The 11,960-nt window shown below is 47.2% G+C and overlaps 1 protein-coding gene across 5 annotated transcripts in view; it reads right to left on the bottom strand.

Moving 5' to 3' along the window:
* Positions 1-11,959, bottom strand: part of Usp7 (Ubiquitin-specific protease 7) — a 79,288-nt gene extending 67,329 nt beyond the window's left edge. The window contains exon 1 of one of the 5 annotated variants that reach the window (XM_089588412.1): positions 11,809-11,959. In XM_089588412.1, the coding sequence (XP_089444538.1) occupies positions 11,809-11,869 (61 nt within the window). In that variant the 5' untranslated portion in view covers positions 11,870-11,959. Of the gene's footprint in view, positions 1-10,006; positions 10,201-11,357; positions 11,698-11,808 lie in introns of those variants that run through there. The other 4 variants (XM_089540967.1, XM_089588410.1, XM_089588411.1 and 1 more) reach the window with 4 other exon arrangements.
* Position 11,960: the final 1 nt, after the last annotated feature.

The following is an 11,960-nucleotide window of genomic DNA, read 5'->3' as shown; positions in this document are numbered from 1 at the left end:
GGCTCCGGAAATTTCGACCACCTGGGGTTCTTTAACGTGCACTGACATCGCACAGTACACGGGCCTCTAGAATTTCTCCTCCAAAGAAATTCTAGCCGCCGCGGCCGGGATCGAACCCGCGTCTTTTGGGTCAGCAGCCGAGCACCATAGCCGCTGAGCCACCGCGGCGGCGTATTATTTGGAGAATGTTTTGGCAGGGCGACCTACATTAGCTGAAAAGGGGTCAGCCCCAAATTGAAGTCAACCTCCCAGGTCAGTTACCCTGTGAGTGTTAAAGGGACACTGAGGAGAAATTGAAGTTGACTTGCATCGACAGAATACCAGCTCCTGATTACAAAAACGCCATTCATACTGACAACAAAGCTCTTGTAACGTACAAAAGAGCAAGAACCAAAATACAGGTATCGCCGCCACGGGCCAAACTCGCAAGTACAAGCTTCATGACGTCATAGGACAAAACAGTGTTGCTAGAAGCAATAGTTCTAGCAACACTAGGACACGAGAAGCCACGAATCACTGAGGCGCAGCAAATGCATGCGCAAATCTCCTTGACGTCGCCAGATGGCGCCACGTACCCAACAGCTACGCGCGCTCCTGCAGCGCCTGCTCACAGCGGTATGGGTAGGGTAGTATGGGGGCTCCCGGTATTCCGCTAACGGTAACAAGGTACACGGCATGCTAAAGGTGTCTGTTTGCGAGAACTTCGTTGGCGACTTCGAGAACGGGTACCGTTGTAACGCTGGCAAAACGCCAGTGCAAACGTAAACAAAGCGACTCTAGCGACGGCCGCAATAGCCGATAGATGCCTTCAACATGCGGCCGGCGGTAGCTTTCTCATCGGCTGCTGCTGGGCCGCACTGCATGGCCGCCAGAAATCACGGAGTCTGCATTACGTCATGTTTCACGTCACTTAGTCCTGTGTCGTCATAGGAGAATCCCAAGTTTGAATCAGAGCGGCGGGAAAAACTTTTTCAACTTCGAATCCAAATTTCTTAGAAATAAATGCATCTTTCGCTGCCGGCCAAGTGGCAACAAAGCCATGAAATGCCGAACTATCGGATTTTGCTATAAAAAAAAATATTAATAGAGCTCTCCTCAGTGTCCCTTTAAAAGCATTCAAGCATAGCTCGTTCCACGTTTCATCGAGGACAGAAAGACTTGTCAACATCAGACATTCACTCTCATTATAAGAACGCAAGGGGGACAACACATGAAGACAAATCATGTGGCTGCTTTCGTTTCTTTTTTCTTTCTCGTGGAATGCACATATAGTATGATATCACCCTACTTCAAAGATAAGAGCATACACCTATTATTCCAAGAAGGAGGAAGAAGGGCAAGGAATACGAAATATATGCCTAACAGTGACTAATGTAGAATTTTGGGATGGTTCAGAAGGTTGTTTACCCCTACCGCTAATCAGAACAGGAGAGGCATACCTTCTTAAACCAATTATGAGTAGACCTTGTTTGGACACAGTTATGGGTTGAAACATCTGTAGTTGCAGCCAGAATTTCTTGTAAAAAATGTATCACACTAAATTTTAATGAATATGACACTGCCGTAATCTTTTAGCTGACCCAGAATGGTTAAAAGAAACCATTTGCTATCGTGTCACATTCCCACACAGTGAGCCTCAAAGAAATGCTCGAGCAATTTGATTAGACTAAGTGCTTCTTTAAAGGTGCACTGAAGAGGAATCTGAACTCGTCTTTTTGCCGCGGGAACTCAATCTACACGTTCTGAGCACTCTTAGCAACTTCCGATTTATTGCCCTGTGTGGCCGATTTCCGCAATTAAATCAAATTAACACCCGGCTCCTGCCTTTTATTTTCAATTCTGCCTCGTGCGGTGGGCGGAGTCGACCAACGCGGGGAGTGCCTTTCACCCAGTCCCGTGGCGGCTTGCCGCTCTGCCATTGGCGGAGTAATACGTAGTAGTCCGTAGAAGCAAATAGTCCGCGCGTATTTTTAGTTCTGCGGGCTTATTTTGCGGTTATATTATCTGCAAATGAAACTATTTATTCACGAAAACCTAAAAAACAAAATGAAGCGAAAGCAAAGCCTCCATGGAGCTAGCTGAAAGCACTCCCCGCGTTGGTCGACTCTGCCCACCGTACGAGGCAGAATTTAAAAAAAAAGGCGGGAGCTGGGCATTAATTCGATTTAATTAGGGAAATCGGCCACACAGGGCAATAAATCGCAGTTTCTAAGAATGCTAGGAACGTGCAGATTGAATTCCCACGGCAAAAAGACGAGTTCAGATTCCTCTTCAGTGCACCTTTAACAATTATCCACTTGTTACTTATGTCAGGCCAAAAGCTTCAATTGAAGAAAATGAGTACGAAGTTTCTACCATCCCCATCACCAGGCTACTTACATTCACTGCAGGATAAAGGCCTCCCCAATGCACCTAAAATCAACCGTCCTAAGCTGGCTGTGGGCACCTAGTACCCGCAATCTTTCTCTTCTAATCTACCCACCTGCTTCTTGGTCCCCCCCTGCTACATTTACCTCCTTTCGAAAAACGTTCTGTCACTCAAAGGGGCCATAGGTTATCTGCCCTCCTGCCCATGCCCATCAGTTCTTGATTTCAGCTAGCATATCATTAATTTAACAAAACTTCAGTTTGGGCTAGATGGTGCATAGCTATAATTTCATTTCATATCATGAACATGAGTGAATGATATCATTATTCATAGAGGTGCAGTAAACTTCAAGCATGTACCGTATTTTCCGGTGTATAAGACGCGGGTTTTTTTCCAAAATCTTGCCGGTGCGTGCTATACAAGGGTGCGTCTTATATGCGAATTTTCCGTTTTTTTTTTTTGCGAGTTCAGAAATTACTCAGGTTCATGTTCAAGCTTTTTTCACCGAAAAAATATTACTACCAATAACGCGGTTGTAACATGGTTAATACTTCAATACGGGGACCGCCGTGCGCAGCTTTTTTAGGTGAACTTTATCATGAAACGGCGGGGTTGACCACTTCCGGGATCTTAAACACGCGGCCGTTTCGGAGAGCCCAAGCAAAGGTAATGTGAAATGCCAAAAGATGGCGACAGTCGCGCTTCTCGCCATTGTCAAGACAAGCCAAGAGAAGCCGATGTTTTTTTTTAGTCACCCTTTGCAAGTACGTAGTGCGAAGAGAATGCTTCAGCCGCGTTGCCTTTTCGATAGCGCATCTGAAGATGAAGACTTTGAAGGTTTTATGTAAAAATAAATTGTTGTGGACATAAAGAGAGTTCATCCGCTTTTTTTTTCTTTTGTGCTAAAACGTGGGCGGGTATGGCGTGAGTGTTGCCTTTTTCGATCACTTAGCGTTGCTTAAGAACTTCTCACAAGTACGGCGCATTTTGCGATGGTCGCATAAGCATGCTTAATTAAGCCTCACTAGCCTAACTGGGTAAATTGGGGTGCATCTTATACACGGGTGCGTCTTATATATCAATTTTTTGAATGACAGCCTGCATATATGGCGGGTGCGTCTTATACAAGGGTGCGTCTTGTACACCGGAAAATACGGTAGATGCAAATATCCAGCGCATGCATCAAGACAGAACCTGGCGGCAAAATAACTGGATGCTCATCTTCCAGGCCGCAAACACAAGTCTACCGGTAATATACGTAAGCGCCGTGGTCACTGCAGTCATGATGAAAACCTTCACACTAATTCCGCCAAGGCGAAAAAGACATTCATGACCCTCAATGCAGAAAGGGTAAACGAACACCAAAGCAGATGCAGAAGCTGTCAAGAATACCAGTTTAGGAACCATAACAAAAGGAAAAAGAAGTGAATTTGTATTTATCACATCCAAGAAGGCTCAGCATGTGAAGCCCAGCTTGCACGGTAGAAAAAAAAAAGATAGCTGTTGCTGTACACGAGACAACTCTAATAACGGTTTCGGGCCTGAAGCTGATGCTGACACTACTAAAAACTAGTGTTGCTTGATGAACTGCAAAAGCTTGCAACAGTGCAAATTACACGCACTGCCTCTGCGAGCTTCCTAGGCCACCCGAGAAAGAAATGACACGAGGTTGGGGGCGAACGCTCAGAGTTGACCGCTACTTCGGCCATCAACCAGTAGAAACAGGGATGTCAATGCGCCGCTGACTAGGCACTTTACAGCCTCAACTTTTCTAACGCGGAGCTTTGAACACTGGTTAGATTTCAGTACTGGCCCAAGTGCGTAGAAAGGAGCAAACTACGCACAAGCCATCCTCCCTACCGATAAAAAGTTGATAACAATGGGAGTTTGCAAAAACGATTCACCCTTGTAAGTCTATAAACCAGGGCTTTTAGTCTGGTATTTTCCAGCAAAAAAGAAACCACCACATTACAGAGCCGCCCTTCTAAGGCATTATTACCTGTGAATGAAATGAGTTTGGCCTGAACAGAGATCAAGCAAACTTTTTACAACGCCACGCAGAAAAGCAGCGACATCAAGGAAGCTATTAATTTTGGCGCAATACCAATTAGCAATGCACCAAGGGGAAGCTCGAAACGAATACTGAGGAGCAGGCACGAAGTGAAAACGTTTCACCAGCAGCTGTCAAAGCCACTGCGAGTCTAGCACCTGTAGCAATGAAAATAAATCCCACCCTGCAAAACACAGGCAAATAAGAAAAAAAGTGATCAAATCTTATCACCACGTCCAAAGAGCCAGCTGTGACAGTGCTTGTCTATTGTCTGCACACTAGGAAAAAAGTGCCCCAGCAAAGATAGCAATGATAAAGATTTCCTGGTAGCCCTTATCTGCAATGCAATAATCTGCCCGGGTGTTTGGAAACAAACAATACGGTAAAATTGAAAGCACACTTGCAACACCTGTTAATAGTACTTTCTGCAAAGCAATAAGAGTACAGTGCCGTTCCCCACACTTGCGCAGAGATGAAAGATCGTGCAACACCAACTGCTCCTCTCTATTCTCGTGCAGACTAACTAGGCGGTCATGGTTAGCACGGTATGGAATGGATGGTTTGGTTTAGGTTTGGTTTTGGGGTTTAACGTCCCAAAGCGACTAAGGCTATGAGAGACGCCGTAGTGGAGGGCTCCGGAAATTTCGACCACCTGGGGTTCTTTAACGTGCACTGACATCGCACAGTACACGGGCCTCTAGAATTTCTCCTCCAAAGAAATTCCAGCCGCCGCGGCCGGGATCGAACCCGCATCTTTCGGGTCAGCAGCCGAGTGCCATAACCACTGAGCCACCGCGGTGGCGGTATCGAATGGAATGGAGTGCAGGTTTTAAACTCTGATGCTGTATACATGGGGTAGTAAGAAAAGTAGTAGTGCAGAACTGGGCGTCAATTTCAACCCCGGGGCTTCTTTCAATATGCACCAACACTGCACAGCACACGAGTGTGCAAGCATTTCGAATAACCAAACGCAGAAAATAGGCGGGCATGAGTCAGTGTATTTTTATAAAACAATTTTTTCTGCCAGACAAGTCAGTCCAGAATGAATCAACCTAGAAAAGGCTATCAAACGTGGCCTGGAAAGCAATCGCCAAGGCAGGACTAGTTGAAAACTAAAAAAATTCAAACCCAAAACCGTTACCACTTGCTGAAGATTAACACAAAAAGCTCAATTTGCTGAAGACAAATGAAATTCAGTTTAGTTCTTATACCTAAATAAAATTCTCGACTTCTATCTCCAAAGCAATGTCCAAAGAACAGGTCTCCAACAATCTGTACCGGTTGGACAACAGTCTTGAAACAGTGGATAAATCGTATCATTAAAGTTTTCAATAAATATGATCAATTCAGTAAGATGTAGACTGGCAACTAAACACACGGTTTTGACACGCCTCTGAAAGCTGTCACATCTGACACGGAGTTCCAAGTAATGAATAGCAGTAGCTCACCAATACGTAAAAGGGCAGAGCACAAGCAATACATCTTGCCACTAATTCCCTGCAAGGCCGAAACTTAGAGCCTAGCAAAAAGGAATTAGATAAAATTGAGGACACCGCACCAACCTGATAACATGAAAATGACTGCTGCAATGTTGGAATGGCAGAACAGCGGCTTAGATTATAAGGTAACACGAATTCATGAAGTTATAGCAACAATTACAAGGAAATAGTTCATCCCACTGCAAGTAAGGTAGAGAACGTGTAACCAGCAGCATGCCAGAACAAAAGTGTGGGCGCAAGGGAGAGGGGATGGGTGTGGCCGAGAATGTGGTGGAACAATGAGATGACCAATTTCCGATAAAAAGGACTGCCACGAGGGCAACAGGACTTCCCTTCGGAAACAATAAAAACTAGGGGGATGATTAAGACACCTTACGAGTGGAATGCAATGGCACCAGATGTCACATTCGATTATCGATTTTGATTCATTTTATTTGCCTCCTCTGGGTAGAGGCCTGTGATAAGTTCCTTTGTAGCAACGTGACCTCGTGATAACATTCCTTTGGGGAATGTTATAACATAACATCATAACTATCTCAACCAATCAGTGAACTTCATGACACTGGATGGGCCCAGGTTGCTCCTGACGTAGACTCTTATGCTAATTAGGTTGCTCACAACCAGGTGTCCAGGTTGTCATGACGTCACAAGGCCATATGACCTCTCTTGGATTACCTGCCACCTGTCAAAATGGGCAGGTTGCTCACAATCCGGTAGCCAGGTCGCCATCTGCCAAGGTGGGCAGGCTGTGGTGACATCGCAAGGTCACATGACCTCTCTCGACCAATCAGGATGGCTCATCGGGGCAGGCTGTGATGACGTCACAAGGTCACATGACCTCGCTCCACCAATCAGCAAATTTCACAACATCAGACAGCAGATTTTGCTCCCGACAAAACTTTAATGCTGTCGCATTAATAATATTTCGATCCCATAGTGACACCATCAAAGCAACGCCAATTTCTTCTGTCTACTTTTGTCACCTCTAACAATGCTTCTCAGCAGGGAAAGCACCGAATATTTGCCGTGATACCGAAACAGGCAGGGCTGGATAAACATGAACCAAGTGTACTGAGGAGTCATATGGAGTTGAAGCACGACAATCTTAGCACAGTCAGAGACAACCTAACCTGAAGTGACGACGAATGCCATTACATCATGACGACGCGCACGATGAGATAACGAGATAACGAGGCACGAGATGAGGCACTTTTCTCTTTTATGCCAGTGTTTCCCTACTGGTTTATGTTCTCGCAGCTGCACGGCACCACCAGTAGTTGATCGCAGCTGCATCGGTACATGCTGCAGCTAATTCAAAGGCTTCCATGTGTACGCCCACAAATTTTCCCTTTAGGTTCCTAAAAAATGCTTGACGAATCAGCATTGCATCATAACCAGCAGTGAACTAGGTCTAAAAGAAGTTCATTAACAGCAAGCAGCAAGTCTTGGAAAAACAAAATGACCACGGATAGTTCACATAGCATCTGACAGACAGGAGCATAAACTGAGCAGGGACAGTTTAGTTTGGTTTGGTTTATGGGGTTTAACGTCCCAAAGCGACTAAGGCTATGAGAGACGCCGTAGTGGAGGGCTCCGGAAATTTCGACCACCTGGGGTTCTTTAAAGTGCACTGATATCGCACAGTACACGGGCCTCTAGAATTTCTCCTCCAAAGAAATTCAACCACCGCAGCCGGGATCGAACCCGCGTCTTTCGGGTCAGCAGCCGAGCACCATAACCACTGAGCCACCGCGGCGGTGCAGGGAAGGTTCCAATAAACTGCAACATTAGCACGCGTTAATGAATGAACTTTCATTTGCAAGGTCCAAGCTCAGCAAAAACAGAGCCAGATATTTGTGGAGAAAATGACAACACTCAGATACAAGTCAAGAATGCCGAGACGAACGTTCCTCAAAGGAGGCCATCCGTATGATATCACATGTTTCAACGACATTGCGGCTAATCTCCTGCGTGACGTTGGAAGCGCTGGTGATGCCTCCCTGAAATTGGATTAACCGGTTGTATACCTGTTTTACTAACTGCCACAGCCAGAAGAAGATGCCGTCCTGTCCGAACTGAGTATTTGTAGTTCACAAGCTCCACTGCAGCATCACGCATTTTCATAAACAGCAACTATTTTCTGCACTGCAATCTTTTTGTGCGAAATGTTAACCTTTCTTTTCCATGCTGTTGGATTGTTTATGCAACCAAGTAACCCGAAGTATTTTTCGAAGTCATTGCAATCGATCGACAGCATAAGAAACAAAATGAAACAAAGATGACCATTAAAGAAAAACAGCTTATTTTCAAAAACAGAAAAGAAGCAGGAAGAACAGACACTTGCTGCCTTCACAGCTAGGGTAACAAGAATCATTGACCTTAGATGACTAGCGTAACTTTTTTATGCCTAGACACTCATTATAGGCATTCGTCACATTAATGATACGTCCCATGCTCGTACATGACAGCCAGTAACATGCTGTATTTGCGTCCTACAAAAAATAGGGGAGCCAAGAGGGAGGATGCAACACATTCCTAACACTGCTTCAGAAGCGCATGCAAGCGCTTCCTTGAAATGTGGACTAATACCCGTGCCACACGGACAGATTTAATGCCATTAAGTGCTTACTGCCTTTAATGGCATTCATGCGGTGCCACACGCATAAATTTAATGGCATCAGCCTTACTGCCATTCGCGACCTACTGAGTTCACCACAACTCATTCGGCCGTGCAACGTGTACTCTCGTTCCCATTCCACACGCGGAAAAGCATTCAGCTTTGTTAGTAACAACTTCCCAACCAGTAGCAAATAGTTAATTCTTAACTTTCAGTCAGATGAGGCATCTATACCGCTTTTTCGATGCGAAGAGCGCCATTTTAACCAGCCTTATTGACAGGTACTCTCGACTTATGTGCTGACATGCGAGTTTATGGCCACTTTTTCGACTTGTACAGCAGGAACAGCCGTATTTTCTGGAAAATGGTTTTTGCATTGCATTTGAAAAACATTCCCGATATATTGTGCTCATTAGGAATGTTTATATTCAGATGAAACTTGACTACCTTGCAAGCGTTATCGTCATCGTCACTTTCAATAATGGCATTAAATGTGGACGTGTAGCACGAACTCCGAAAATAACAACGGCATTAACAAACTTAAGGCCTTAAGCATTTACTGCCATCTCTTGTGCGCATGTGGCACGGGTATTACTTTCATGCTAAAACAGGTTCTAGAGCACAGATAGTCACTTGACACTTAGTAGTGGATTAATTGCACGAACTCCGAAAATAACGGCATTAACAAACTTAAGGCCTTAAGCATTTACTGCCATTTCTTGTGCACGTGTGGCACGGGTATTACTTTCATGCTAAAACAGGTTCTAGAGCACGGATAAAGCCACTTGACACTTAGTAGTGGATTAATTGACGAAAATCGTCAGCTGTTGGGCTTGGCATAATGAACACGGGAAAATATGTAACAACACGTTCAGGTTAGACGTGACATTTTCTCTGCAATATATGTGGACGAACAGGTGGAACCTGTGCAACGACGAGGATAATACACACACAGGACGAGCGTTGCACCTTCGTCTTTTTTCCATGCTGATTAAATTTCACGAACAAAGTGAAATGAGACCAAAACTTAAAAAGAAAAGCTCGGTACAACAAAGCAAAGGCTCATTATCAAAGTAAGAAGATAATGATCCGCATGAATTCTAACAAGCGTCCAAATGTTCCCAATACTCAAATTTCAGCGGTTAGTTAATGGGGAATGTCTGTGGGGAAAGTGAAGTACAGAGGTCATGGTCGACAACTGCGCTACCCAAGACACGAGAATGACCGATTCCACATGCAGAAAATGAGAATTTCCTGAAGGCACTTTGACTGATTCAAAGCGATACATGTGATGAGGCACGTAGTCGAAGGACGCGGCAAGCACAGGGCTAACAGTGACAACATCGCACTCATGGATCATCCTGTTCTCGAAAATATGCTTCCATTTCAAGAAACTGCTCTCTCACCCCTCCCCAGGATTCCGGAACAAGTTGTTCGGGCATCAGCAACATGACACCAGCTAATACACCCACTTGAGTGCTGCAACGAATGACGGTGTCACGCGGGTGTCCAAGTTGGCAGGACCACAACGAAATCCACTCGGACTGCCATACGGACCGCTCGCCCAGGGAAGACGGTCGATGTCAGCCGCAAAAGTGACTAAACCTCGGCACGAAAACCGAGGAAGGGTTAACCGTGCGCGTCACGGACGCAGTCCTCACGTTTCAACGCCGCCCAAAGAAAAACCGGACGCAAACAGACGCCCCCGCACACCTAACAACGAAGTAAGGCGCGTCGTTGCCTAATCAAAAACCTGCAGACGCTCGGAAATAGAAAGTGCACGCATCATCGTCGGGCGCCTGCTTACGTTCGGCGGCCGCAGCGGCTGTCATCGCCCAATGTCACGCCGGCCCGCTCATCGGCGACGCCAGGCAACGGAATTAAACTGCCGCTGACAATTTACTCCCCTCTGCTTCGCTCGGAGGTCCAGGGCGGCGGCGGACATCCACCAAAGGCGCGGCAAAGTCGTGTGGCCGGCCGCCACTGTTTTTTTTTCTTTCTTTCTTTCGTGTCACAGTCGAGTCGACGTTTCGGCCGTGCCCGGCGCGCGGCAACAGTACAGTCGCAGCGACAATTCCTCCGGGGAGCACGAGACCAAAGCCGTTTTTCACTCCCGTCGGGAATACAGCCTACGGGCCCCCACATCTCTAGCCCCATTTTTTTTTCTTTCATTCGCGTCTACTCTCATTCGGCCTCCGCCTTTTTCCGTTTTTCTTTTCCCTTCAACCATCGATGCCGGACACAGCTGTGCCGGCCCCGCCACTACCGTTACTTGGCTCCTAATTAGCAACCTCCTCATCAAAAGAAAAAGCCGACGCGCAACGCCTTCGGCGCGCGCTAGCTCGCTCGCGGAACCCCGCTGTCGGCGCTACACACCGGGCGAGGCCTAACGCAACATCGAGCCGGCACCGCTGCCACCGCCGCGAGCCGCCGGGCCGGGCGCGACGCGGTTAACGGCATCGCGCCGGTGCCGTTTTCGACGCGACTCGGTCGGCACCGCCGTGCATCGGTGACAACTTAGGCCTAACCTAGGCTTAGGTTCTCTGCTTGGGCCAGCGTAACCGGCGATGATACGTCAAAAAAACACACCCGCGGACACGGTGACGGCACTGGCCTTCTCGGTTTGTTTTTCTTTTTTCCCACCCGGGCTCGCGCCGCCGCGGCCGCTCCGCATCGCGCCTCGGCACAGACACCGCAAGCACCACCACAAGCACCGCAAGAAAAAAGAGAGCCGCTCCAGCAACTCCGGTTCACGGCACTGACGCTCGGCGCTCGGAAAACGGGGAAAACAAGGGAAGTGCGGGGAAGAAGAGAAACTCATACCACCTTCTTGTGTATCCATCGCCTCGGGCTCAGCGTGATTGTTGTCTTTGTCATTAGGGAGAGCGTTGTTCATAGTGAGTTCGACGGCAGAGGTGTCTCGCGTTCGCTTAGATCGGGCCGAGCTGTTCGCGCGTTCTTTGCCTGTCGCCTGGGAGCTTTTGCCGGACACTGTCACTTTGACGTGCTTGCTCGCAATTCGCCCAATGTCTGCTGGTGTCAGCCCCCCAGACAGGGGAAACCATCCAACGACAAACTGTACTTGAGGGCACCGCTACGCAGGCAGACTCCGCACGGTTCATGTGAATAAACAAGATGGTGGAGCGGGGGACAGAGCGCGGAGCACGCTGGGTAGCTTATAAAGACCCGCTGGACGAATGCGACCGTAACCAGTGGGGGTGAAAGAGAGATAGAAGAAAAGAAAATAAACCAGAGGGGACGCCACTGGACTTACCAGCGTCGGGCTCCGCAGGTACGGCGATGGCGAATAAGAGGTTGGCGAACGTTGTGTACATTGGGACGAAGAAAGAAGCACGGTTAAAAGTGGACAAAGTTTCCCTTCCGCTGCTTTAAAAAACTGCTAACCCCGAACTGGCAGAGCTCATC

The sequence above is a fragment of the Amblyomma mixtum genome, chromosome 4, assembly GCF_055824585.1.
Source record: "Amblyomma mixtum isolate Tamu chromosome 4, ASM5582458v1, whole genome shotgun sequence".
NCBI classification, from domain to species: domain Eukaryota; kingdom Metazoa; phylum Arthropoda; class Arachnida; order Ixodida; family Ixodidae; genus Amblyomma; species Amblyomma mixtum.
This window is presented reverse-complemented; position numbering and strand designations above follow the sequence as displayed.